This window comes from Anopheles darlingi, chromosome 2 (genome assembly GCF_943734745.1).
Source record: "Anopheles darlingi chromosome 2, idAnoDarlMG_H_01, whole genome shotgun sequence".
Lineage (NCBI taxonomy): Eukaryota > Metazoa > Arthropoda > Insecta > Diptera > Culicidae > Anopheles > Anopheles darlingi.
In genome coordinates, this window is record NC_064874.1 from 9,572,478 (window position 1) to 9,599,271 (window position 26,794).

Sequence of the window (26,794 nt, forward strand, 5' to 3'; positions counted from 1 at the left end):
GGTGGAGGATGATATTTGCAAAATTCCCGTAGGTCAAGGCATTATTCCCCCCATGAACCCTTTTCCCTAGGTTGTGCTAGTCTGCAAACTTTATAAAAGTTAGTTCGCTCGATGCCCGCTCAATGGTTAGGCAATTTAAATTTTTAACTTAAAATCCATCCCAAAACCGAAGATAGACTGCGTGAGCGAAGGCAACAGAAAGCTCGTGCTCAATTACAAATTTTTCGTGGCAATTTTTAGACTGTTTTTTTTTTTGGCAATACACTACACTTCAATGATTTTCGTTTAGATCATTTTGGTTCCAAATTTTGTTTTAATCCAGGCTGGCTATGGGCCAGCATTTGCAAAAGGACACACTGAAAAGACTGCAAAAGAAATACAACAAAGGACTGCTTTGCCTGTAGGCCAGGAACTTAGTTACATTTGCTTGTTTTGTTGATATTCGCTTTTTGATTTAAGAGTCTCTTTTTCGGGTTTCTAGCCTGTACACTCCATCAAGTTGTTTGTTTCAAGTGCAACCGGTGCGCGGTGTACGTTACGGCAATCAGAGGCGCGATCTAGAGATCGGCCTTCGGATCAGATTAGATTAGTAGTCGGAATATAGATATACATTTATTGATCCACATCACCCAGTAGGTTCTGCAAACTGTGCAGTGAAGATGATGAATTATTTGAAGAAGAAGAAGAAGAAGAAGAAGAAAATATATTTGAAGCCCAGTTGAAGAAAGTACAAAACCGCACGAAGGCAACAAACGATTTTCATTTCGCCCCCTCCCTTTTCCACTCCAGCACAAGTCGCTTAGGACGAGAATGTACAAAGAATATCTTTCTGCATACTATCACATCTACATGTAACTGTCGCAATAAAAAAAACAATCACAATACGAACCCGTGTTTGTACTCAAAAACAACTAATAATACGCTTTATTTAAAGTCACAGACCGGAGATGACAGCGGAATTGGCAGCTGGTAGCTTCACTACAGCGGTTCGGCCACCTTCTGCTGGATCCAATCGACGAACGTGGCAACACGCGTGTACACGCCGGGCACCTCGGCACGCGCACACCCGATACCGTACGAAACGATACCGACCTGGTAATAGTAGAAGACGGTTCCGGAACGCTGCGGTAACATCAGCGGACCACCGCTATCGCCCTGACACGAGTCTTGGCCTCCTTCGATCTTACCGGCACACAAAACGGCCGAATCGAACTGTTTTGGCGAGAACACTTTGCCGATTTTGGTGTACAACGTGCGACACTCGTCGTTGGTGATGATCGGTATCTGAAGCTCCTGAAGGACGTTGGCCGATTTGCCACCCTCCTGCGTGCGGCCCCATCCCGCTACGAACGGGTTAAAGTTGGTAAAGTCCTTGCTGCGAATCGGTTCGTTCAACGGCAAACAAATCGGCTTGATGGCATCTGGTAAGGTAAACGACACGAGCGAAAGGAAAAGGGTATCAATTTGCTTCACGCGCTGTCGAGGACGAGGTCCCGCGGTTCGGTGCCCTTACCACTGAACTGCACCTCCCGATCCAGGAACAGCACCGCCACATCGGTATGGCCATCCTTCTTGTCGTACGATGGATGCGTTTCGTACTGCGAACGAAAAAAAAACAAGCAAACCGAAAATGGCATCAGGTTGAAGGATACCTTTCACCGAAGCCAAGGTGCTAGCATACCCGCACTACCGGTACGTCGATGTGATTCGTCTCCGCATCGGTCGATGTATCATGTTCTCCAAGGCGCACGGAAGAACTGAACCGATAAAATGGTTGGAACAAAACAAAAGGAGGAGCAACCGTCATTAATCCGCCGTCCATTAAACGCAACCTTCTGCACGGCCACCGCGCGAGGGATTACTTACAGATCGCGCCGAATGCAGTGAGCGGCCGTCAGAACGTGCCGTTTGGTGATAAGCGAACCGCCGCACTTGAACGATACCTCACCGAGCGCGTTCTTGTAGCCGACCAGAGCCATCCAGGGCCATCCATTTAGGGCGGCCGGAACACCACCGACAACGCGATTATGCTCGACCTGACTGAAACCACAGCCCGTCTCCGGAGTGTAGAGCTGGGCAGGTCCTAGGGCGCCCGAAGGAGGCGCCTCCGTTGGCGCTTCAGTCACCGGTGCTGGTGGTGCTGGTGGTGATGGTGGTGGCGGTGGTGGTGCAGTTGGTGGTACAGTCGGGGGAGCAGGCGGCGCTACTGTCGCCTTCTGCAGCGGACAGCAAACGTTCGGTTGGATGTAGTTACAAATGGCATTCGATCGGCGGATGTACTGCACATAGTCTGGATCGCTCTGGCGACGCAGGAACTCGCTCAGCACATCGGGACAGCTTCGGAGACCTGAGGAGCAGGAAAAGAAAAAGGAGGATAGAAGATGCCACTCGCATTACCAGTCACCGTGATCGTTCTTACAAGCGGCGCGAGAACCGGTTCTGACTTACTTATGCAATATCCTTCGCGATTGTCCGGTCCGATGCAGTCGGCGGTGCGGAGTGGGGCCAGCGGGGCCGGTGTCGTCCGAGCGGTAGTAACCTCTACAAAAGGAGACGAGGTTGTAGTTTCGTCGTACTGCACACCGTCGGTGCAGCAGAGTACGGGGCTGCCCTGATAGTTGCGGTTGCCGCAGCTACGCTGCGCCGCCAGCAGGAAGTTCACCGTTTCCTGGTTTCGGTTGTACTGATAGAGGCGAAGCAGCGAGGAGCAGTACTGAAACACCTGACACACGCCTATCTGCCCGTTGGGAGTGTAGCAGGATCTTCCGGCTGAAATGTTTGGGGCGTTTTGGGGATTAGCTTGGGAACGGATCTGGGGTGTGTTTGTGTGTCTGGTGTTGTAGGTCTCAGTTGCAGGCAGTGCAAACATTAGGTCCTCTCAAATTGAGGCTCTAAACTTCTCATCCTGACCACCGGTTGAACCGGTAAACATGTAATTTGATAAACGATCGTTGTAAACACAAATTCTCGTCCTACAGAAACTAGTATTCATTTTCTACTACTAGGACGCCATGATAATAGCTTTGTAGGGCTGTTATAAACGGTTCCTCCAATACGTAGGCCTACTATAATAGTAACCTCGACATGGAACCCATGTATCTACTCCCAGCTAAACGCTATTTACATTCCCCGGACGCACACGACGTATGCTGATTTTGCAAAAATTAATGGCCTAGACCAACATTGACCACCATGTTCGCGCCCGGAGGTTCACGTCCATTAGTATCATCCAATTGAATTCCAATACACCTCTCTTTCCCCCAACATACTGGCCACTGAAGGGGGCCATCTAGCAGTAGTAGAAGGCACGGGGGCAGGCAGATATTGTTTGACAAGTGGCACGGCCATCGGTGCCATCGATCGGCAATCGGCTATTAACACCAGTAGTGGTCGAGTGCGCAGTACGCACGCACGTACGCTCTCCAAAAGCTGCCACCCAGCAGCAGGTGACCGTGACCTTCGCGCTGTTCACGCGTCTCACTGAGAGTCGTGTGTGTGTGTGTGTGTATGTCGTCGTCCACTAGCCAGTCCAGTCAAGCAACCGGCCGCACGCTCTAGCATCCAAATGTAATAAATGAAGCTAATGAGGGGGTCCAATACTACAACACCCCCTCCGGGTTACTCCTTCACTCCAGGCGTCTTCGCATGCATGCGCAACGCACCGAAGGAAGACAGCAACACCCGATAAAGCAGTGAACCGGTCGCCGCTGGTACCATGACCGTCAAGCAGAACGATTCGATTCGGCTAACAGAGTCACCGAAACTCTAAATCACCCCGCCAACCCCGTCAAAATCCGGCTTCGGGTTTCTTTAGGTCACGGTTCCGTGCCCTTGCCACTGACACCGGTTGAAGGCCGGTCGGTTTCGGTCCGGCTCCGTTCCGTGGTTCACTCCTTATCCGAACGTCCTTGAAGCGTTAGCGTACCTTGCGGTTGAACATGCGGTATGACGGTAAGACACGCCAGCACCGCGAGCAACGTTAATTTCCACATTTTGAGTTATCTCCTTCAACAATTCAAATCGTCACAAATCACTATCCACACTACACACGACGAACGCAGCACGAACACAACACAGTGTAATTAGGAGGCACTGACACGGGTATTAGCACATTTTGCGATCAAGTGACGATCCGGTCCGATCGGCGGTAGCGTCAAGACTAACCTTACCCCGTTTCTTCGGGTAGGATTTTAAGGCATTAGCCATCCGGTGCGGTGCGATGCGCGAATCAGAATCAGAAGCCAGAAGTCTCGCGCCTCAACACACACTGCCAAATCACCCGATCGCCATTCACCACCAGCGGTCAGGCGGGCGTGAAACAGAGAGAGCGAGAAAGAGAACGAGAGAGATCCGATCCGGAGATTGCACACTATCACGCAGATCGAAGCGACTCCACCACTGTCGTCGTCGTCGTCGTCGTCGTCGTCACCGTCATCAGCAGTACCGCCAGGACCAGTTTCACCAGCTCCTCGCAACCCTCTTCCTGCTAGTGCTGCTACCGGGCAGTAGTACGTCAACCTCGGATCAGCATAACCCATCCAGCGTCCCTTTTGGTGGATGTAGATTGTGTGGTTTTGGTCATCGTGAATCCCCGCAATCCGGGCCAACGGAAGCCATGCGTCTTGTCAAACAGATCGAATTGATTGATGGATGGATGATTGAGCGGGAATTGGGAGCTTCCGATTCCGATGTGCTCGCAGCTTCCGGTAAAAACATACAAATTTTCCCCGGGGGGAATGGAAATGTGGGATTTTCTGCGGGTGTGTACTCTTGTAACAGTCACTCCGAATACTAGCACTATGGACGTAATGGAAACAAACATTAGCCCCCTCCTCCTCCTCCTCTTCCATGATCTCTCATGGGGCGAGTACGAGTCCACCGCTCATGCATATGGAACAGTAGCACAACAACGGTGGCATGTAATGCGATTATAGTGTTCATTAGGGGTTGTGATTATTATTGATGATAAGGGATCTCTCTCGCGCGCGTGATGACGCCTTGATCGTGGCAGAGAGATTCCAGCATCCAGTTGTCTGCTGTCCATTGGCGCGTGTCATTAATCTTGCCTGCAACAAGCTACAGTTAGTGAAATTTATTGCTTCTTTTAAATCTACATAATGTCGCCATTACGCACTCGCATCGAACTTACTCACCGCCTACTGAGACCAAAAGCGATTAGTAAGCATCTTCTAAATTGTAGTGACTCTCAGCTGGCGTCAGTAACTTTGCATACAGTTGACATCGACCCACACCTTCGGCTGGCACTTACTCTGCTTCATCCTAATGGCGACCTAGTGTGCACACGATAGTGCAAAGCAGGATTTAACATCCAATCTTCTGATATATTGACACATTACCTTTCCGTATAGTGTGTCAAGTGCAGTGCAATTACACGGGTGCTGTGGGTGATTCAATTGACACCTTCGGTGGTTTGCGAGCTTAGTAATGGCTTATGATACTAAATCACCGCCTTACTAGCGATTACTTTCCTTCGTTTTCTTTGGTGGGGCCTTTTTAATTTTTGGCCATAACCTCATCGAACCGACCAGAGGAATGGCCTTATCCCTGAGCCCGGGCACTGCCAATTAGAATAAGCAGTTTATGTCCTCGCACTCGCACGAGTGTGTGTGTGTGTGTGTGTCTCTGGCCAGTGAGATAACGAATGGAAGACGTTTTTTTTTTCGGACAAAAAAGGCATTAAAGCACTACCGTGTGCCATCCGCCAGAGACGCAGATAGAGAGAGAGAGAGAGGAGTGTTGAACTTGAATTTGCATTTTATTGGACATCATCCGGCATCGGGACGGTTCGCGGGTGCTGAAGTGGGAAGAAGGTAAACATACGGATCACGAAACAGGTCTTCTCGTTAACAACCGGTTCTGCCTCCGTGATCCACCAAAACATCCGACAAAACGGTGGCGACCGAAAAAAAACTCAATTCAACAACAACACTGTTTGTTCCGCTCATTTTTCACTTCGTGGTCAGTAGAAATATTGTTCCATGAGGTTTGTTAGAAAAAAAAAAAGGGGGTTGGAATTATAATTTGCCGTTTAATCTTTGTCCTAGCGGACATTATCACACAACACCCTGACACACAACAAATCCAGTCCTTGCGCGTGTGCGCGCGCGCGTATCGATGATGTAATCGGCAGAATCCAGCTAGATGCAACAAAAGCCTTCGCTCAGAAGTTAAGGTTAGCTTCGATCCAGGGCAGATACGCGGACACTTTCACGTAGACACCCGGAAATCCGGCCCGGGCACACTCGTAGCCATAGGATACGATGCCGATCTGCGTGTAGTAGTAGTACTGCCCATTAGATGAGAGCTGCAAAATGGAAAAAGCAAACACTATCATGGTCATCAAATGAGGCGCTGGCGGCATGAAAAGCAATAGCGATTTGGTGAGTCAGTCAGTGCGAATCATTCCAGGGCAAACACAACGCGCTGGCTTCAGCACTGCAAACGGCAACTATCGGTGTGCAACTCTAGCGGCCGAGCCGTGGATTGGATATCAATGACATGACGCACTGGCCGTGGTTGGTGGTTACTACGCCAGGCAAAAACTAACCTCCGGTAGCATTAGCGGTCCTCCGCTGTCACCTTGGCAGGAGTCTTTACCCCCTTGGGGAAATCCGGCGCACACGACAGTCTCATCGAAGATCTGGTTGGGAAAGTATAGCTTGTAGTTGAAGGCACACTGGTCGACCGGAAGCACCACCACCTGTGCCTCCTGCAGCTTCGTGGCCGTCGGTCCATTATGTGCGATCGCACCCCAACCGGCGATGAAGGGCGCATAATAGGTCAAATCTTTCGTACGCTGGCGACTATCCAAGGGCAGACAAATTGGCCGAATCGCATCGCTCACGGTGATACTCCGCTGCAGCAACAGCAGCGCGATGTCGTTCTGGATCGTTTTCTCATTGTACCGCTCGTGGATGACCGAACGCTGGATGTAGACATCGATCGGACTGGCACCATCCTGATCGCTCGTTATGTCATACTCACCGAGCCGAACAAAATAGAGCCCCGTCTGTACGCAATGTGATGCCGTAAGGACGTGCGTGGTCGTTATCAGTGTACCACCGCAAAGGAACCGTGGTCCGGAGTTGAGCTCGAACGAAGAAATTCGGTAGCCCAGTGCGGCCATCCACGGCCAAGCGTTCAGCTGCGCATCGACTCCACCGACGACCCGCAGATGGGTGGCATTGGACATGCCGCAACGATCGACATCGTTCACTGGGAGTTTGGCGGAACCGCTGGGACTGCCCGGGGTGGCAGGAATCGGACTTATCGTCGTCGTCGTCGTTGTTGTCGTGCCACTTGGTGGGATGTTGGTGAAATAGAACGATCCTGAGGAGGTACTACTGGTGACACTACTTGTGACGCCCGCGGTTGAAGTACTTTGCGCGAATCTTAGCGTTGGACAACAGACCTATTAGATCGATTAGGGGCACCAAGGGCAGAAAGCACCAAGTCCTGTATAGGAAGCAGCTTCGAAAAGTCTCCAACATCGACCTTACCATTGGCGTCGTATCGCTGTACCCACAGATGGAGTCGACGACGTAATTCTCGATCGAAGCGTCGTGCAGATAGCTATTTCGTATCAGCAGCTGTAGTATGAAATCACAGTTCGCGTACACTATGCAGATACCGTTCTGCCCGTTCGGTGCCAGGCAGCTATCATCTGGGGCAGGAAGACGAAGAACACAGACCCGTGAGTGAAACATCTATCTCGATTATCGCCAGAGTCCCTTACACATCTGTCATGTTCTTGCCGTGGACGCTACGGATAATGCACGCGGATCGATGCAGGGACAACCGTTGAAGAGTTGCCTTGGGTCGATGCTCGGTATCACTTGCTGACCAGGCGTCGTTGGAAGCAACACCGAAGGAGGGCAAGTTTGGGGAACGGTTGGACAGGACACGGTCGTCGTTGGTCCCGTACTGGTGCTCGTCAGTGTCGGAGGATTAATGGTGGTGAGGAACGTGGGGAATGTTGGCAACGGGGAGATGCCCGTGACGGGAGTAATAGGCGTCAGAGGTGAGGTTGAGGTGAAAATGCCACCAGGAATCGTGGAGCCCGTCGGGGCTGGCGGATTAGTGAACGTAACCGTCGGGAACAGAGATGTACTGATGATTGACGTAAGGGAGGGATTAGTGACGGTCAGGGTAGGGAAGGTAGGACTACCGGGAGTTGGGGTTGTCCCTTGGCTACCACCGGGATTGGTGAAGGTATTTGGTGGCAACGGAATGGTTTGCGTGATGAAGGGAGAAGACGTAGACACGGGCACCGTCGGTGTGGTTGTTAAGAACGTTGTCGAGGTGAAGGTTAATCCCGTCGTCGTCGTCGTGGTCGTCGGTGTTGTCGTCGTCGGAGATCCTGTGCTGAACGTTAACGAAGGACTCGTCAGCGGAGTAAACGGGATCGACGAGGAAGGCGTCGAGGGCGGAAACGTGTAGTTGAAGGGTAGCGTAATGAACGGGAAGGGTGTCGTTGTCTTGAAGTGATTCAAGCATATGGGCTTCCAGTGTCCAAACTTCACCAACCATGGAAACAGCAGAAGTTTCCAACAGATTTCATCCAAAGACATCACCTTACTAGCACAAGACACGAACGAACTAGAACAACGTTTCTACAGCTTTCGGCGACACGATAGACACTACGAGCTAGACACTAACAGTACCGCCAACACATCTGATGCATCTGCTTATAAGCTACCACGAGGCAGAACTGTAAAAAGTATCACAATGAAACTACTGCCGGGAACAGAAAAAACCTTCAATGTCACATTTAATATGTTCGATCTTCAAATCGAATCATGCTGGGAGCGTTCTAGCTAGACCGCCGTCACTGTCACTTGCTGGTCACTTGGTTGAAGAATAAAAACTGCCCAACACACTGCCCACTCATTAGTGCAATGGTACTGAGCACACTACTCGACACTAATGGTCAAGTGCGACTCTGCACAAATATTTAAATGTGCCTCGAAATTACTAGAGCGAAGCGGTCCGTGGGCTCGCATGGCCATTAGGCTAGAGGTGTGTCAATATACCTTTACCCTCTCCCCAGTTGCAGAGTGGTTCACTTAATTATGCGAGTTTTATCGACGGGTCAACACCTCGGCTGAAGCTGTTCTGTACAACCGCTCTATTTGTTTAACGTTCTCAATCATGCGTGTTCAGCTAATATTTTGGATCGACAGACGCTGATCCCGTGCTGAAGTAATTCCGTTTGCGTTTTCTTTTTTTCTAAACTGTTCAGACACTCCACAACTTTTGAGTTTTTGTGAACCAAAAAGGATGGTCTATTTATTTTAAGGCACTCTTCAGACATTCAATACTTACTTTGCGCGGAAATGAACGTAAAAGCAATAGAGCTTAGGAGAGAGATGATTCGGCTTTCCATCTTCCACCGTGCGTGCGTGTCCACAGGCACTAAATGTTAGTTATCGACTGGCTTAGCACCTCGGAACGCTCTCCTATCATATCGTCATGTGGGAAGTAACAATGGGTCAACAATTGTGATCATTATCGTTTTTGCAACCAGAGCCATTCTTTTGAACTGCAAAACGGTGCGAATCATCTCGATTGCGTTCGTCGAGTAGATTTGCGCGGTTTTCAGCAGCACGCTGTTTTGTTGCTTTTCAGTTTGACAATATTTACGAGGAGATACGCAATACAGATGATGAGGTGCCTGCACGAGATTATGGTCATATCACTTTGTACGCAGGAGCTTCGTCATATCGTGATTATGACGACGCTGGACGCGGAGGACAAGAGACGCAGGAGTCGAAGGACGCGGGGGCGAGTGTCGCGAGTGATAACAATTAATCAAAAATCGATCACTTCTTCCGCTGGACCCCAAAAAGCCGAAAAAACGCCAGAATCGATTAAAAAACGACCAAATCAAACATAAAATCGGACGTTGGGCCTGTAGAGGGCGCTGACGTCGCTTGTTTACCATTTCGCTCGCTCGAGGCGAATTTAACAGTGGTATTCGATAAAATATGGGCATTTTGCCCAAAACCTACGGAAAATTCTCACAAAACACAAAATTTTGAGAGAAAAATGGGCTGCGTGGCACTGTGTTGTTTTGGTCTGGAAATCGCTGCTAAAAGTGGGAGTTTTTAACATTTTTTAACAAATTTCGTGAATTTCGTGATACAGATAAGGGTGATACGAGCCAATTCAAGTCCCTGGAAGCTGGATTCTATAGCCGTACTGGGGTAAATTCTCACAGAAGAAGAATACCCCTCGGACCGCGATTTGTTTCGGTTTTGTTGTTAGAGGCGCGCGTTGCTTCTCGTCGTCGTCGTCGTCGTCGTTCGCTTGCACCGTTCTGGGTCTTTTCGCGTGTGTCCGCGAGATCGAGTGATCCGGAGAATAATGTCCCGTTACAGCAGTACCTTCAAATTGGTGGTGGTCGGAGGAGGCGGCGTCGGCAAATCAGCTATCACCATCCAGTTCATCCAGGTATTTTTAGCCCACATCATCCCGGTTCTTGAGTACACAATTATGTGCCTCCCCGCTTGCCCTACCCTGGACGACGCTCCCGATTCCGGCCGTCTTGCGTAAGGTGCAAAAACAAGCGTACCATCTGCCAGCAGGCGGCGGGCGCAGATCGTGCTGAGATAAGACCACGGCTCGGTTGCTGGATTCCAGGGAGGGGTTCACCCCGAAAAAGTGTTGGAAAAATGTTTCATCCCGCTGGTGCAAAAGGAAGCCAGGTGTTCCCTGGAGAAATCTCTGCCACCTTTCGCGTGTGATCGACTGGCTTGGACGAAAATGCAAATAATTCGCCTCGCACAAGGTGACGGGGAGGCTGTTGCCACCCACCCCCGGGGGGATAGTAAGCGACGTCACCTACGGCCGAGCAGTGGGCAAGATGCTGAACGATCGCCCCCACATCATTCTTGTTCGGTTTCGTCACTCTCAGCACGCAAAGGTCGAGCGATGGCCAAGGCGAACCGATTTTATGTTGCTTGCAGACCACCAGACGCGATGCCCTCTCCCGGACAATCCGTGTGGCAAAGCAAAGAAGAAAAAGTAAGGTCGACGATGAAGTGATCACCAAGTGACCGACGATCACCAAACTATTCTCGTCCATTTGTGACGAAACCAACGGACGCGACCAGCCGCGCGATCGTTCTTGCACATCCCAAAAACGGCGGGGATAGCGTCACCTTGAAAACCTTGAAAACAGATGCTAATGAGGTTTATTATTTGATGGTGTGCACCTTGAACGTGAGGACGCGCAACAAGTTGTGTCTATTCTTAGTGATGAACAAACCAAAAGTGCATTGTCGTTGCAGCAGAAACTATGCAGGACGGACAGGAGCAGGATCTGCATCACCCAGGGGTATGCGATCGTGATTCTTGTCCCAACTAGATCATTCTAGTGTACCAGCCGTTGTTTGATTTTTTTTTTTGATTTTCTAAAATTTATCTACCCGTGCGACAAAATGACAAGCCGCACTCCGCACGGGGAAGACGATCCACCCAATGAGTCATGCAAATGAAAGTGAGAATACGGAGAGTTCTAAAAATATTGCAATAATTGTTCGTAAACACTAAAAATAGACCACGGCGCCAGTACCGTGCGTGTCTGGTTGTCTACGGTGCGTATGATGAATCAAGACGAGGGGAAACCCTGCTTACTGCGTGATCGTTAATTATGTTTTGATAGCGGAACTATGGTATCGACGATAAAACAAGCAATTCGATTTCCTTCTATAGGAATAATTGCCAGTTTATAATTCCAAGCACCAAGGTTTATGCATATTATACCGATTGGGCGCAAGGATTATATGTCATTTGTGATGAGTAATCAAAATTAAGATACTGCTTCTCCTAAATGCTTCCAAACAGATATGTCTACCGATTTTGATCATCGGTACAGTTTGACCTATCGATTGGACATAGCAACTGCACATTCTTATCGATGAAAACTTATACGTATATAGGGCACACAAATTCGTTAGCAATAGATAGTCTCTCCATTGTTAGACTGCAAATATTTTTTTAATACATGAATTATCGTCATTTGTTTCAATAAATCCAACCGGGGTCGTGTTTTAGAGCTACTTCGTGACTGATTACGATCCCACCATCGAAGATTCGTACACCAAGCAATGCGTCATTGATGATGTGCCGGCAAAACTCGACAGTAAGTAAAAAAAAAAAAGAGGACGGAACAAGGGCCCCGGGATACTACTGACGATTTCTATCTCTTCCCTTCTCCAGTTCTCGATACGGCGGGCCAGGAAGAGTTCAGTGCGATGCGCGAACAGTACATGCGTTCCGGTGAAGGCTTTCTGCTCGTATTTGCCGTGACGGATCATGCGAGCTTCGACGAGATCTACAAGTTTCACCGCCAGATCCTGCGGGTAAAGGATCGCGACGAGTTCCCGATGTTGATGGTGGGCAACAAGTCCGATCTAGATCATCAGCGGGTCGTTTCGCTGGACGAGGCGCAACAGCTGAGCCGGCAGCTCAAGATACCCTACATCGAATGTAGCGCAAAGCTGAGGATCAACGTCGATCAAGCGTTCCACGAGCTGGTCCGAGTGGTACGAAAGTTCCAGCTGTCCGAGCGTCCACTGGTAGACGAGAAGGGCAAACGGAAAAACAAGAAAAAGTGCTGCATCCTCTAGAGAGCACGCAGCTCGCTCTGTACTCTCACTGCTGTATCACTCTACTCCTAACCACTCCAATTAACCCTCCTCTCCAGAGCGGGGTATTTGCTTTCCCTTGTTTTTTTTTAAATCGTTTCGTTTTATGTTTCGTTCGTGTCCCGATGGCATGACATTTCAGAGGTTGTTAGCAAACCGCAATTCCCTGTCGTCATATAGCAGCCTAATAGCGAATTACTAATATCGGCGCGATAATAGAGGAGCATGCAGCGACCAGCAGAAGCACCTTGTTGGTGTGCTGTATTATTTTTACATTTCAGTGCCAAAGTGCCATCAATCCTACTGTAAGTGGGACGGAGATTAAAGCAAGGTTTTAGGCAGCTACTTGGCGAAAGCGCAGAGTCGCCACTGAAGCAAGCGAAACTGAAACGTTGTTCACGAAGGTGAACAAAAGCACTAACAAACTGCCATCAGCGATACTACTACACAGCACTGATAAGAAACGCCTCACGCGCACCACATTTACATTTATTGACTAGAGAAACATTCCCTGGACCTTCTCACCATTGGATGTTCTTCTCTTTGTTGTTGTAGTTTTGAATGTTACTTTCTGCCAGTCAGGACAAAACCTATGCACACTTTGTCTGAGGAGTCTAGAGCTAGTAAACTTGTTTGCGATCAAGCTGCTGGTTTCTAGGTTCCAGATTTGCTTAGTTCTTAAATCCCGCATCACACGCCCACACACATAACACCGTACGGTAGAAAGGGTCAGCAGACGCTAAATGCAACATTTTACGACGATATCACCTCCAAGGTAGGGGGAGCAAGCAGTGAATATGTCGGTTCACAAATCTCGTATCAGGCAGCTAAAACCCATCGAGCTACAGAGTAAAGATTTCACGATAGAATGAGATGCGAGTATCATCGGTATCAAGATAAGAAAAGACTTACACATCCATATCTATCTAGCTGTTGCTAGTGCCAAGACCCCACATGTTTCCGTTTCCCTAGCGATCGGAATTTCCGTGGAGCAGCAGAACTTTATCGTATACAAAAACAAATCAAAAGAAGCAAACGAAAGCGACCGAAGAAATCGCGAAACAAAATGTGCCCGGGTGTAGAACAATAATTTTTAACAAGTTAAGAACGAAGCGCAATATATGCGATAGCATTTTACTGCAAGATAAACGAAATGATCAACGGTGCACAGGGAAAGAAACAGAATGCATCACAATGCAAACGTTACAACTGCAAAGCAAATAATGAATAATTACAAGCGTAACAATTAGCCAATAACCAGGAAGGAAGATGTCCCAGTGTCTATTAACCAAAATAATAACGAAACGTTAATAACTAGCTTTAAATGTGCTTCCGGACAGAGGTCTGCGTTTGTGTTAACGATGTTAGGGCAGCCAATCAAAACCGCATAACGAGGTACCGTAGCGGCATTAAGGATACAGGATTGAGAATCGGGTATAGGCAGCTTATTGTGGCAGGTTATTAACGAACGAGTCAGTAATATGTCGATTTTTATGTTTTGATATAATTTATCTATTCAAACTGTCGGAAGGCTTCGGATCGGCAGGTACCTGTAACTGCGGGTACGCGACGCTTCTTGTTACGCGACCCCTTTGCACAAAACACGGAATTTAGACCGTTCCGACGCATCGAACCGAAGAACGATTGTGCGCGAAATGCTTATGGTTTTTGTAACGCGTAAACTGGTGCTAAATTGCCTAGCCTAAATATCAGAAGATTGATAACGCGTATGGTAACTGCAGTACCACAGAAATTGATTATATGTTTAACTTTTCATATACTTTTTGTCACAATACCACAGTGGTTAGTTTGAAGAAAAAAATATATATATTTACTGGATTTTAATCTACTAAACGAAGCATACATTGCACTCCTTTCTGCTGGCGCTGCTGGCTTCCGATCGTCTTTCATGGGGAGGACACTTGTTTGATTATCCAATCGACGAACGTGGCAACCCGCGTGTAAGCGCCGGGAAGATTGGCCCGTGCGCAACCGATACCGTACGAGACGATTCCGATCTGGAAGTAGTAGAACTTCTTGTTGATCGCATACGGCAACATCAACGGTCCTCCGCTATCGCCTTGACACGAATCTTTGCCACCTTCTAGTATGCCAGCGCACAAAACGGCATTATCGAATTGCTTCCGTGTGAACAGTTTGCCTATCTTCTTGTACAGCTGCATGCACTCATCGTTGGTCAGTATCGGGATCTGCAGCTCCTGTAGTACCGTCGCTTCGAATCCCATTTCCGCCGTACGACCCCATCCCGCAATGAACGGATTATAGTCGGTGAAATCCTTACTCCGGACCGGTTCCATAAACGGAAGACAGATGGGTTTGATGGCGTCTGTGAACGAATGCGTTCTGGTTACTACTAGCATCAGGCTAACCGCAACAGTCTCTTTAATAACTTACCGTTAAACGGAACCGTTTCCGATAGAAACAGTATTGCCAGATCGGAGTGTCCGTCGAAGGTATCGTAAGATGGATGGGAAAGGTACTGGAAATGGTGAAGTAACGAAAAATGTGGCGATGACAGAGGACCTTCAAGTAGTTCAAGTAAGTAGCCCTTACCTTATACACCGGAACATCGAGATGAGCAGATTCGGTTTGATTGTTCAAATCGTGCTCCCCTAGCCGTACCGTGGTTCTGTTGGAAGGGGAAGCGAAATATTGTATTCTCGATTCTCTTAACCACCCTTAACTCTACTTACAATGAGGACAGTATACAGTGTGCCGCTGACAGCACGTGCCGATCGGTGATCAGTGATCCGCCGCAGCGGAACTCAACTTCGCCAAGACTGTTCTCGTATCCTACCAGTGCCATCCAAGGCCAGCCGTGCAGTGCAGCCGGAACGCCACCAACGACGCGGTTATGCTCGATATCGCTAAGACCGCAGCCGGTTTCTAGTGTCGGTAGAACAGCCGGTTTCTCGAACTTGGGCTCATTGTTAAGCCGCGTTTGTAGGATAATCGGTGTCGTTGTTCGAATGGTAGTCACACGGCCAGTAGTGGTAGGTGCAGTAGTGGTCGCGGCCCTGGTGGTCTGTTTCGGAGTCGTCGAAACACCCGAAGTGCACGGTATCACAAAGCCTTTAGCATCCGTACACTCTAATCCAACGTTCACTCGTGGTGTCGTTGTTCTCGGTGAGGTCTGTGGGGCTTGCGTACTAGTCGGAACTTGGGGTCTGATGACTGGATTATCTGCACTAACCGGTGGTGTCGTACTTTGATATCCATTCGAACAGCACACGCTACCGATGCCCAAAAAGTTCTGACATCCACGCTGTGATCCACCGAAAAGGCTAAAGGGATTAATGTTCAGCTGGAATGACGTTGGACATGATGTGATGCTTCTGCACACACCGGATGCTCCGTTCGAGTTGTAGCATGGTTGTCCATCTGCAAGTACAGTGCGTTTATTGCACGTCAGTACATTTAACAGGAATAGCATTTGAATGTAGGTTTGCTTATCGCTTGAACGAGCGCACCTTGGCAGAACACCTGAGAAACCAGCACCAGTACAACAAGAACCAGGCGTATCTCCCCTGGACACAACATTTCCTTAATTCCCGAACAGGCTGATGGCAAAGAACAGAGCGAATGCGCCAAACACACGGTCAAGAATCTACCTCAACTTCTGCCCGTGGCTGGAATGGAACTGCCGACAAATCACGCTTCGGAGTGGATCTTCTTCCACTGCTGTACCGGGTCCGGGGGTGGATAAAACTAGCAGGACCAGTTTTTTTCGCCAATGGCCGCCCGAGATAGCCTTTTGTGCATATCGTCGGTTGCTGCTTGTTTTTTACTTTTTCTTTTTTATCAAATGCTCTTTTCGCAATTCGTGATTCTTGACCTCTCGCCACCGGGGATTCCTCGCCGCTCAATGGTCATTCGAAGATGGCTCAAACAAAACGTGAACCAAAACATGTTTGTCTTTTGTGGTAGCCTCCAGAAATGTTTACTCTATTATCTTTTTGTCTAAATATTACAAACATTAAATCTCATAATATATTGAATGCTTAGCAGCCTCCTTTCTTTAGCCGCATCGCACTGGCGGTTGGATTGCGTTTGGCGACAAATGTATGGGCTTTGTGGATGCAACAAATAAGAAAACGAAACTGTCCTAATCTTTCAATCAATGGCATTGAAAAATGAGCATATTCATAGGCATTAGACGCCTGTCTGTTGAGTCGGCTTATCATTAAACGACCTTGGAAGAAGGACATAAAACAAGCCGTTTTGAATCGAAATGCAAATCCTTATATAACTCTAATTTAGCAGAACACAAAATAGGTATCGCGAACAACGACTGGGTACATAAACTCTCTTAATATACAAAAAGGCTTGGTATGATTTCAAAAGTAGTGAACAAACGAACTGGGAGACCGCTTGTTGGCTGTAACACCTGAAACTGGTTTTATGACATTCCCAATGCCAAATCTATTCTTAAAACTGTACGGGTAAATTATACAATCGACACAGGAACAGATTTCAAGTCAGCATATCCCTATGTCCGTTTAATTTTAAATCGTTTGAATGAATTCTTTCGCTCACACGTGTCCAGTATCCTCGTTTACCTACAGAGCATAACTGCAATTATGTTTCCCCAACATAAGCTTTAGCTCTCCACTCAAACTCTCTCTCTCTCTCTCGCTCATTCCATGGAGCACATGCTCCCCTTCGGTGTCTAGATCTTTGGGGCAAAGATTGCTCGCTATTCTCTCCGTGCAAACCACCCGTTCGTGATGCGGATTTCTTGGCGACCCAGCTCCATGAATCCGTTCCACGGAGTCTCTTTCTCTCGAACCACCATCATCAGGTTTTGTTTTGATTACTCCACTCTGTAGTGTTTCGCTTTCCGTTTTGCGGTCATCCCCCCTTTCAGGAGGGGGCGCGGCTCAAGTCTCCGATCCGGTAAATGCCATGCCCAGTGGGGTTGTTAGTGCATACGTTGAACGGGCACGTTTCGTAGGAATCGTTCGTTCGCTCGCTGCGGTGCGAGATTTCTCTCGGGAGTCTGAGGAGAGCCAGATGTCCCAAGTCCCGCTTCTGTAACACGAGATACCCCATTCCTTTTGCCTGGACCAAAGTCAAGTAAACGGTTTACTTAACTTCTTTTGGTAGTGACTAAAGTTAAGTGTGCGATCGGAATTGAGAACAACCAGTGATAAAATGTGATTTAAATGCGTTAATTTAAAGTTGATAGCAGAGGCTGTATGCCACGCTAGCAGAGAATGGGCACCACGTTCACCGTTCAATGACGACGCTGTTGTCGACAACCGTGCCGAACCATACTTTCACATTTTGTCGATCCGCTCCGCTGCTGGCGGAAAGTGAAAACCTATAGCGACCATCACCCGGAAGAACCCGGCCGCTGTACTGCTACCGATGGCGAAGCCCGGTTCGAAGTTCTTACGTAATAGCCCGCGATGGTCTACCCTCTGTCCCGTGCTGCTGTACATCCTGTTCATCCTGTGTATCCTGCTGTTGGTGTTTTCGTCGCAGCAAAGTAAAGGTTCAGCTGCAAAGTATAAACCGTCTAACCGCGTAGACGAAGAGGACGCTCCATCACCTTTAGTCTACAGGAAATTAGAAGAAAGCGTAGTAAATGAACTAACCACCGCCTTTACCAGGTAAGTGAATCAAATAAACGGTGAGGGAGGTTTCCATGATTATTACCGTATTAACATGTCTTTTTAGGGCTGATACCAATGCGGACAAGTTTCTGACCGTGCAGGAGCTAGCGAAGTATATCAACTTCAAAATCCGAGAGCACATTGACGATGCTATCCGCACGAATCCGACCATGTTCGTCGAGATCGATCACGATCCGCGGGATGGACTGGTCAGCTGGGAGGAGTACCAGGTCTACTGGATGCGCGAGAAGGGCATCGACGGTGATAGCCACATGAAGAAGAGCGTCTTCGATAAGCTGGATCGTCGGGTGAAAGAATCGATCGCACGTGATAAGGCCCTCTGGATGGAGGCAGCCCGTACCGATCCACTTAGCCTCACGCTAGACGAATTCCTATCGTTCCGCCATCCAGAATCGAGCACGGTCAATCTGCTCAACCTGGTTGACGATATCCTGCGCCAGTTCGATGTAGACGGAGATGACCATCTTACGGTGGAAGAATTTTCCGACGTCCAGACGACGGATCTAGGAGAAGGGAAGAAGTTCATTTTGTCGCAAAATGTGCGCGAACGGAAGGAGGAATTTACGAAGGTGATCGACCGGAATCGGGACGGTAAAGCGGACCGCGGGGAGCTACTATCCTACGTTGATCCGCGGCATCCGCGGTACGCCATACAGGAGGCATCGACGCTGTTCTCGCTCGCCGATGCCAATAACGACAAGAAGCTCTCTTTGAACGAGATATTGGCCAAATCCGCAATATTCATGTCCTCCAAAATGGTCCACACGGGAGAAAGTTTCCATGATGAATTTTAAAGTAGTATTTGTAGAGTAACAAGCAAGGGATTTGTAAGGATGACAATCATCCAAAAAGTGATGCATATCTGTGAAATAAATCTGTTTTTATTAATCTTGCACCACATGAAATTATCCTTTTCCAGCGTCAGGAAGAATAAAAGAAAATGTGAACCAAACATGATTTGTGGAAAATTCAAAATCCAGCTCCGCTTTTACAAATATGCATTTCAGTGTACTTTTCGTAAACACGGTTCCGGCGGTTTGACCGGCAGAAAACCCCGCGGAAAATGGAACGGAAACTGGTAATTCAGAGTTTAAAAACCTTTATCGAAGAGGCAGAAAGTAGGATCAATTCCATTCTGGAGTCGTACGGCTGGACAAAGGAACACATTCTTCAAACGACCAGCACGAGTCAACGGGTTGCCAACAGTGAGGTAAAGAATCATAAAGAATCCACCGACGAGGAATTCCTCCCGTCCACTTATCCTGCCGATAGTCCATTTTCGATCCGTATGGGTAAGTAACGCTGAATTACTCCGCTCCCTTTGCTTCCTTTTATCGAAAACCTTTGAATGATTTCCCGACAGATACCATCAAACAGGCCGAGGCGATACTGGAAGACTTTTACCAAAATCCCGCCCTCGAAATAGGAGTGCCCTTGGAAGATATTTGCTCGCGTAATCCTCCATCGAACAATGCCGAGCTGCAGAGAAATTTTACACGTGAAGAACGATTATCGTTGTATCGGCACGCAGTCGAGAATACTCGCAAAGTTCCGGAAGTGCAAGACATCGTGATAAGGTAAGTGAAACCGGACAATCGCTCTCACATTTCCCAGCATGAAGTTTCTGTTTTTATTCCGTGCAACAGCTATAACAACGGCGACTCTTCCTCGGCTGGTAGGAGTACTGCAACGCTAACAGAGCTAGCAGCTATTGAACGGGATGCTCGTCGTCGGAATCCCAAGCATCGAGTAGCTAAAAATCCGCTTACCTATACAGAAAAAATCCGCCAATTAATTCACCTTCAGTCGGAAACGCTGGCCAAACATTTTCAGCAAACGAAGCCTGAACCAGCCGCGGAACATAGCACCAAACGCAGGAAGCATACGCATAAAGACCAATCAGGGTCCAGATCCGCGGAGAAAGCTAAGAGTAAAAAGAAGGCTAAAAAACGTGACCGAAGCCAATCTCGGTCCAAGCAAAAGAAGCGAAAACGATCGCGATCTAGCTCTTTAGAACGGAAGGCTAAGAAGCACAAAAAGAAACACGACCGATAGAAGGTCAACTGCACCTTTATTCTTGGTATTCGCCGATGCAAAGGCACGCGTTGGTTCCTCCAAAGCCGAAGGAATTTTTCAGTGCCACTCGCCTTCGTCCATCGTCCCATGGTTCCGACGTTTTAGCCACGAACCGTAGACCAGCCATATCATCAGTGATGCTGTCGAGATTAACCGTTGGTGGTAGCACACCGTGACGGCAGGCCAACAGTGTGAAAAGGGCCTCCAGATTGCCAGCAGCCCCAAGGAGATGTCCGTGGGCACCTTTTGTCGAGGAAACTGCTACTTTATCCGTATGATCACCGAATAAGGTCCGAATCGAACGGGCTTCGATGGCATCTCCGATGGGCGTGGATGTGGCGTGCGCGTTGATGTAGCCCACCTCGGCGGTCGTCAAATTGGCATCGTTTAGTGCACGTGTCATCGCAAGCATTGCCCCGGTTCCGTCATCCCTCGGTGCCGTCAAGTGCGATGCATCACCAGACAATCCATAGCCAAGTATTTCACCCTGTATCGGTACTCCGCGGTTTCGTGCATGCTCCAGTTCCTCCAAGACAAAGATAGCGGAACCCTCGCCCATCACAAACCCATCGCGATGCTCATCGAACGGTCTCGAGGAAGCGGTTGGATCTTCATTGAACGCTGTACTGAGGGCACGCAATCGGCAGAACCCGGCAATGGCCAGTGGATTGATGCAGGCCTCGGCTCCACCACAAACCATCACGTCTGCATCACCGTTGCGGATGAACCGGAAAGCGTCCCCGATCGAATGGGCTCCAGTGGCGCAGGCCGTCGATACGGCGTGATTCGGACCGCGGAAACCATATTTTATACTCAACTGTCCAGCTGGCATGTTTGGTAGAATTCGGGGCACGAAGAAGGGACTCACCCGGTTGTAGCCTTTCTTCAGCGCTTCGTTGGTATCACAGATGTCCTGCAAATCCACCATCCCCATCCCGACGGCTACGCCCGTCCGCTGACACGCACTCTCATCCTCGGTGGACGGAGTCCAGGAGGCAGCCGTTAATGCTTCCTTGGCAGCTAGCAGCGCAAATGCCGTACCACGGGCCATCGTCTTTAGTTCGCTTTTCGTGAAGCTCTGTTCGAGATCAATATCCTGCTTATCGATCGTGGCCGCCACACGACAGGGCAGCTTTTCGTACGCATCTCCGATCAGGCGGCCTACCTTGGATTGGCCGGACAGGATCGTTTGCCAAGCCGTGGTTACGTTACAGCCCACTGGAGATACGACACCGAGGCCCGTGATGACCACTCGCCGTCGTCGATCTTTCGTCTGTTGTGTTTGGAATGACCGGTGCTGTTGCCTTATCAAGGCCGCGGTGTACCGGCGGGCACAATGCAAAGAATATCTCCCCTGACCCTTGATCATCGTTTTGTGGAGTGCCACTGCCTGGCGACCTTGAAATGTACACCGTTTCTCTCGGCCGTGTATCTGTGTGCTGCAATTGGTGTTAATAATTTAATTAAACTAAACAGCAAACGTCAAGGAACTATTGAAGGAAATACAAAATTCCGCAGAAGTGATAACCCGGGTTATTTAAAAAAATAAAGAAAAAACTTTCGTTAAGCATCGATATGTTCGAGAGTTGTTTCGTTCAGTTACCATCACGTCAAACACGTGCGTTCTCGGGAGTGTTGTTTACCAAACGGAATACGTTCTTCCAGCCGGTATGGGAAATAAAAGGAAACTGGGCGATGGCGAGGGAAACGACGCGGAATACGATCTTCCCTCTAAACATATGAACAAAACCCGCATTAAAGCGAACGAACGGAGGTTGGTAATCATTCTAGAAGGAGCTCAACTAGAAACCGTGAAGGTGAGGCCGCCCGTTTTCGAACCAACACCGGCAAAACACACATTCCAGCACAGCTTCTTTCATTCTAGGTAGGACAATCGTTCGAGTTGCTGAACTGCGACGATCATCTGAATATACTGAAGAAGAACAAGCGAGATCCGGGAAGCTGCCGGCCGGATATCACGCACCAGTCGTTGCTCATGCTGATGGACTCCCCGCTGAATCGGGCTGGGCTGCTGCAGGTGTTCGTTAAAACGGAACGTAATGTGCTCATCGAAATCGACCCGCAGACGAGAATACCACGCACCTTTAGAAGATTCGCCGGTCTCATGGGTAAGCACGCGATCCCGACCAGCGGGCTAACCGCCGGACAGTTTGTGATAACCACCGGGTTCGATTCGATTTCAGTTCAACTGCTGCACAAATTTTCGATTAAAGCGGCCGACTCGCAGAAGAAACTGATGCGAGTGGTAAAGAACCCGGTCAGCGATCATCTGCCGGTAGGATGCCGCAAGCTGGCCATGTCCTTCAGCGCAAAGAAGGTGTCGCATCCGAAGCAGTTGGTACCGGAGAAGGATGAGCCGGTGGCGCTAGTGGTGGGTGCTTTCGCGCACGGTAACCTAAACCTAGACTACACGGAGGATGTGGTATCGATCAGCAACTACCCGCTGTCCGCTGCGCTGGCATGTACGAAGCTGTGCTCCGCATTTGAGGAAGCGTGGGGAATAATATGAATAAAGTGCAACCCGTTCCATCAACACGATAGTTTGTTCAGATAAGGTTTTCCGAAGAATATTTTCCGCGACCATTTCAAGCACGCTTCAAACAGAACCCGACTTCAACAACAAAGCGTGCCCCAACATCAAGATGAAAATCGATGAACGACAGTGAAAATCGACGAATCGCTAAAGTGTGTTTTGTGGGAAAGACGGATCTTTTCTCGACGTAATATTTGGTGAAAATATAGATGTTTCTCGAACAACCCTAGGCGGATTACTCCGATAAACGGTGAATATCGTTCCGGCGGGTTCTGGGCAAGGTTTTCGTTAAGTGAGACGGTCGTGGCGTAAACCCTGGGATTAACGGGTCGTGTGTTCGGTGGAGAAAACCTTGAACGGCCGTCGCCCTCATAGTGTGGGAATCCCCGGGGGCTGGGGAAGGGTGTGGGATTTTGTGCAAGTAGTGCTGCTGATGCTAAATGCTGCTGCTCCTGCTGTACGCCTCATATAGCTCGTAGCGTATGATTGAATAAAACATCTGAATCTTGGAAGAGATTGAGTAAAAAGGAAAAAAAAAACAAAAGTCCAATTTGTTTTGTGTTTATTTTCTGTGTTTCTGTGAGAAGAAGCAGAAGGAAGCGAGGGCGGGACAAGAAGGCGGCTGCTTCCGCTTTCTAAACGAAAACCGCATGCGTGTGTTCCGTACGCCAGGCCAACCTTCCTTCGTGCGTGTACATATACAAATCATCGTTGTGTGTACTGTGTATGTGTGTGCGTGTTGTGTGTTCCGTGTTGGTTGACGACGACGGACGACAGAGAGAGAAGCAGGAGGCTTTGCTTTTCGTCGTCGGGCAGCCATTTTGTTTTCCGAGTCGATGTGCTCCGGTTCACTGGCGCGAACAAGAGCTTGAACATATAGCCGTGCGCGGCCCAATAAAAACCAATCAACCAGCATAACGCGATCGAAACAAGATGGAACATCCTCGTTCGTCGTCCGCACCACGGAATACGCCAGCGAAATGCTGAAATCATCGGGTTTGCAAGGTTTTAGATCATCATCGCTGTAAGAATACGACGACGACGACGACAGCGAAGGTCAGTCCATCGACTTGTCGTCGGCCTTGTGGAAGATTATCGCTAGGGAAGCGGGCGGCGAGAAGGCAGACCCTCGGCGATTTGCACCCGGGTTGGTGCGTGCGGTTTCCGGCGGTAAAAGCCAGCTCTCGAGAGGTCCCCTTTCGAAGGAAGCACATCGTGCGTGCAGTAGTAGGCCTTGCGGCGGGTTGCTGACTTGCACAAAGCCCTATCACCAACACAACAGCAGGCACTCACCACCGCCGTCTGAAGCGTGTTCATCGTGCACCGTGTTCCGGCGGCTGCTGCTGCTGCTGCTACATGAACCTTGCTGGTCGCCACTGAAAGCGCACAGGAGTGAAAGAGGCGACGGTATATTGTATTGCGCGAAAGAGAGCACCCGAGTCGCGGCGCGCGCTAGTGAAGCTCCTGCCGTTTTCACGAGTGGCTTGTGTGTGGTGCTTGGCCCGTGTTTTTCATCAAGATTCATGTGGAAATTTGCACTGAAAACACAGGTAAATGGGCACAATCGGTTCCCAACGGCCAGTGGTTGCCCATTTCGATGGAGTACGGACCGGCCAGCGGTTGGGTGGTCGGGAAAATCCGTTCGAAAAATGGTTCCCCACGGAGAGTGGAGTCCCAGCAGCAGCCGTCGCCGTCGCCGCCGCCGCGAGTGGCAATGCGCGAACGCGCGCCGCCCGCCATATTTGGGTGGAGATGGAAAGTAAAAAAACGGCAGATTCCCTCGCGGGCGTCCAGCGCTTGCTGTTTCCGTTTTCAGGACGGCGTCACAAGCGCGATCGCGCCGCACCTCAGCGCCATAACTGCGCCGCGAATTTCAGCAAAAAGTGCGAGCGGAAAAAGAAGGTGGCCGTCACTAGGCGGAAGAGGTCTGCTGCTAGTCGCGGCGGCGGCCTACGTGAGAAGCAGGCCGCTTTCTTTCTTCCTTCCTTCGCAGTCGCCGCCGTGGGTGACTTGAAAAAAGGAGCGCGCTTGTGTGCGTGCGGCCGCGTAGAGATACGTGAGATTTTGACGGTTGGCACCCAACTGCTGCCGCCGTCGCAGCCGCTTCATGCGCCGCCGGGCGGCTGATAGTTTTCGAATAGAGAGGCAGTCAGGCAGACAAGACAGGCTGATGGAACGTTCTGGATTCTTGCGGCATACGCCCGCGGATATGGAAAACCGTAAATATGCGGTGCGCTACCGGGCTGCTGCCTTGGCGGTGGAATGATGCACTCCGGTTGCTTGGATAGAAGTATCCCTTTTTGATCTGTTATATAAGATTTATTAGAGAGGATCTGTTACAACACACATGGATGGCCCTGAGGCGCACTAGAGGAGCATGGAAACCGCGCGCTAGTTAGTGAGTCACGTTTTTCGGTCGGAAGCGCGCTCGCGGAAACGCACGATGTAGAGACGGGCCCGGGCATACAAAGTATTGTGATAAGACCTCCCATTTCCCTCCCTCTTCTAAGCTACGAGGAACACAGATTTGTTATTTTCCACTTGCTGATGCTGCTGCTGATAACTCGGTCAACAGCGGTCTCCTCATTCGGAACGCTTGTTGCGTAGAAGCTGATGTGGGGGATATGTATACAAAACAATATCGTCGTCGATGACATCGCTTCTTCATTGACTTTACCGAGAATCCGGAACTCTAAAAACCATCGCAGGGGTTGCTTTGATTTCGGTGGGACTAGGATATTTATCTCGGGTTTTTTGTTGTTGTAAAAGTGTGACTGTTGGTTGTAACCATCTTTTCTCTCTCATCCCTTTCGCCCCCCTCTGTACAGGTTTCTGCAAAGCTGTAACGGGATTTGTGATGGTACTCAGCTGACTGGGCAGACATCCCTTGGTACCCCCATTAACGGTAAGTATGGGATGACCGCTGATAGAGAGGAGATAGGATTGGCCACATTTTTCATAACCGACTGGTGCGATATGGGGGATGTGTTCGGGTTCGATTCTTGTTCCGAAGAGAGAAGAAAGAGGAACACACACGCGGGGTATCGGAATCCCGTGGCTGCCATAGGGCTGGTGAAAGGTGTGCTGCGATAGACTACCGGAAGCGCTCAAGATGATTGAGAGGAAAGTATCCCCTCCGGGCGGACTGGGGAATCGAGCAAGTGTGTCGAAATGAGGGCTTTACGTGCGCCGCCGAACATGCAGGGCACCGGAGGATGGCTCGCGTGATGCTTTTGTGAGGCTTGGATTCGGCGGGGGTGGGGTAGTGAAACCGGGGCCAGTGTGTGTGTGTGTGTGTGTGTGGAAAAGTGCGTCCCTCATTCTTGGGTAAAAGCGGGAATTCGATGAACACGAATTTCGAATTTTCGAACATCTCTTTGCGTGCGCAGCAGCAACGGGTGCGAATGACGTAAAATGAGTGCCATTTTGCTGGCGTGTGTGTTGGTGAGCGGTCAGAGTTCATCCGTGATGTTGGTAGTAGTGGTGTGGTGGTGCCGTGAGCGAGTGTGTGAGCGCCGCCGTCACCGACGGGAAACGGGGTGGCGAATGAGAAAAACGACGCCACCACGAACACTCTCGCTGGCTGGGGCGGCCGATGACGAATTTCGCGACCAACAAATTGTGCTCTTAGCGGGGTAAAAATGGTGCAGTTCCGGTCGAATTCGTGCGTAAAGTGTAGCCCGGTGTTCCGGTGACGTGTGGTGCGTGGAGTACGGCGGTTCCGAGCGATATTCGGCGCGAAATCGCCAGTTAACCGAGCAGATCTTGACCTTGAGTGGACGTTGATCTCGGCCGCCGCCGTCATCGTCGTCATCGTCATCGTAGCCACCACC

At 49.5% G+C, this 26,794-nt stretch overlaps 8 protein-coding genes across 10 annotated transcripts in view; 5 read left to right on the forward strand and 3 right to left on the reverse strand.

Annotated features, from left to right (window-relative positions):
• Positions 1 to 889: 889 nt before the first annotated feature.
• On the reverse strand, positions 890 to 9,558 carry LOC125951435 (uncharacterized). Its single transcript, XM_049680279.1, has 9 exons — positions 9,346 to 9,558; positions 7,521 to 7,684; positions 6,569 to 7,432; positions 6,184 to 6,325; positions 2,449 to 2,769; positions 1,867 to 2,347; positions 1,682 to 1,757; positions 1,514 to 1,598; positions 890 to 1,421 (listed from the first exon to the last, which is right to left on the reverse strand). Exons 1-9 carry the CDS (start codon positions 9,404 to 9,406, stop codon positions 979 to 981), a joined length of 2,637 nt encoding a protein of 878 aa, XP_049536236.1. The 5' UTR covers positions 9,407 to 9,558; the 3' UTR covers positions 890 to 978.
• Positions 9,559 to 10,077: 519 nt separating this feature from the next.
• Positions 10,078 to 14,401, forward strand: LOC125949061 (ras-like protein 2). Its single transcript, XM_049675748.1, has 3 exons — positions 10,078 to 10,473; positions 12,079 to 12,166; positions 12,244 to 14,401. Exons 1-3 carry the CDS (start codon positions 10,387 to 10,389, stop codon positions 12,651 to 12,653), a joined length of 585 nt encoding a protein of 194 aa, XP_049531705.1. The 5' UTR covers positions 10,078 to 10,386; the 3' UTR covers positions 12,654 to 14,401.
• A 121-nt stretch (positions 14,402 to 14,522) lies between these two features.
• Positions 14,523 to 16,312, reverse strand: LOC125949039 (venom protease-like). The gene is made up of 5 exons (XM_049675725.1): positions 16,163 to 16,312; positions 15,386 to 16,073; positions 15,246 to 15,321; positions 15,087 to 15,171; positions 14,523 to 15,018 (listed from the first exon to the last, which is right to left on the reverse strand). The coding sequence occupies exons 1-5, from the start codon at positions 16,230 to 16,232 to the stop codon at positions 14,579 to 14,581; spliced, it is 1,359 nt and encodes a 452-aa protein (XP_049531682.1). The 5' UTR covers positions 16,233 to 16,312; the 3' UTR covers positions 14,523 to 14,578.
• A 1,152-nt stretch (positions 16,313 to 17,464) lies between these two features.
• LOC125949046 (45 kDa calcium-binding protein) lies at positions 17,465 to 19,220 on the forward strand. The gene is made up of 2 exons (XM_049675734.1): positions 17,465 to 18,307; positions 18,375 to 19,220. The coding sequence occupies exons 1-2, from the start codon at positions 18,063 to 18,065 to the stop codon at positions 19,123 to 19,125; spliced, it is 996 nt and encodes a 331-aa protein (XP_049531691.1). The 5' UTR covers positions 17,465 to 18,062; the 3' UTR covers positions 19,126 to 19,220.
• A 164-nt stretch (positions 19,221 to 19,384) lies between these two features.
• On the forward strand, positions 19,385 to 20,525 carry LOC125949053 (uncharacterized). The gene is made up of 3 exons (XM_049675741.1): positions 19,385 to 19,623; positions 19,695 to 19,908; positions 19,978 to 20,525. The coding sequence occupies exons 1-3, from the start codon at positions 19,395 to 19,397 to the stop codon at positions 20,384 to 20,386; spliced, it is 852 nt and encodes a 283-aa protein (XP_049531698.1). The 5' UTR covers positions 19,385 to 19,394; the 3' UTR covers positions 20,387 to 20,525.
• LOC125949037 (3-oxoacyl-[acyl-carrier-protein] synthase, mitochondrial) lies at positions 20,392 to 21,877 on the reverse strand. Its single transcript, XM_049675724.1, has one exon. The coding sequence runs from the start codon at positions 21,774 to 21,776 to the stop codon at positions 20,403 to 20,405; it is 1,374 nt and encodes a 457-aa protein (XP_049531681.1). The 5' UTR covers positions 21,777 to 21,877; the 3' UTR covers positions 20,392 to 20,402.
• A 104-nt stretch (positions 21,878 to 21,981) lies between these two features.
• LOC125949055 (ribosomal RNA small subunit methyltransferase NEP1) lies at positions 21,982 to 25,867 on the forward strand. Its single transcript, XM_049675743.1, has 4 exons — positions 21,982 to 22,224; positions 22,293 to 22,536; positions 22,612 to 24,017; positions 25,790 to 25,867. Exons 1-3 carry the CDS (start codon positions 22,078 to 22,080, stop codon positions 22,935 to 22,937), a joined length of 717 nt encoding a protein of 238 aa, XP_049531700.1. The 5' UTR covers positions 21,982 to 22,077; the 3' UTR covers positions 22,938 to 24,017; positions 25,790 to 25,867.
• A 24-nt stretch (positions 25,868 to 25,891) lies between these two features.
• Positions 25,892 to 26,794, forward strand: part of LOC125948998 (homeotic protein female sterile-like) — a 19,883-nt gene continuing 18,980 nt past the window's right edge. For 2 of the 3 annotated variants that reach the window (XM_049675637.1, XM_049675639.1), the window contains exon 1: positions 25,893 to 26,794. This exon is cut by the window's right edge and continues 1,090 nt beyond it. The gene's annotated coding sequence lies outside the window, so the exon portion shown is untranslated. The other variant, XM_049675638.1, reaches the window with a different exon arrangement.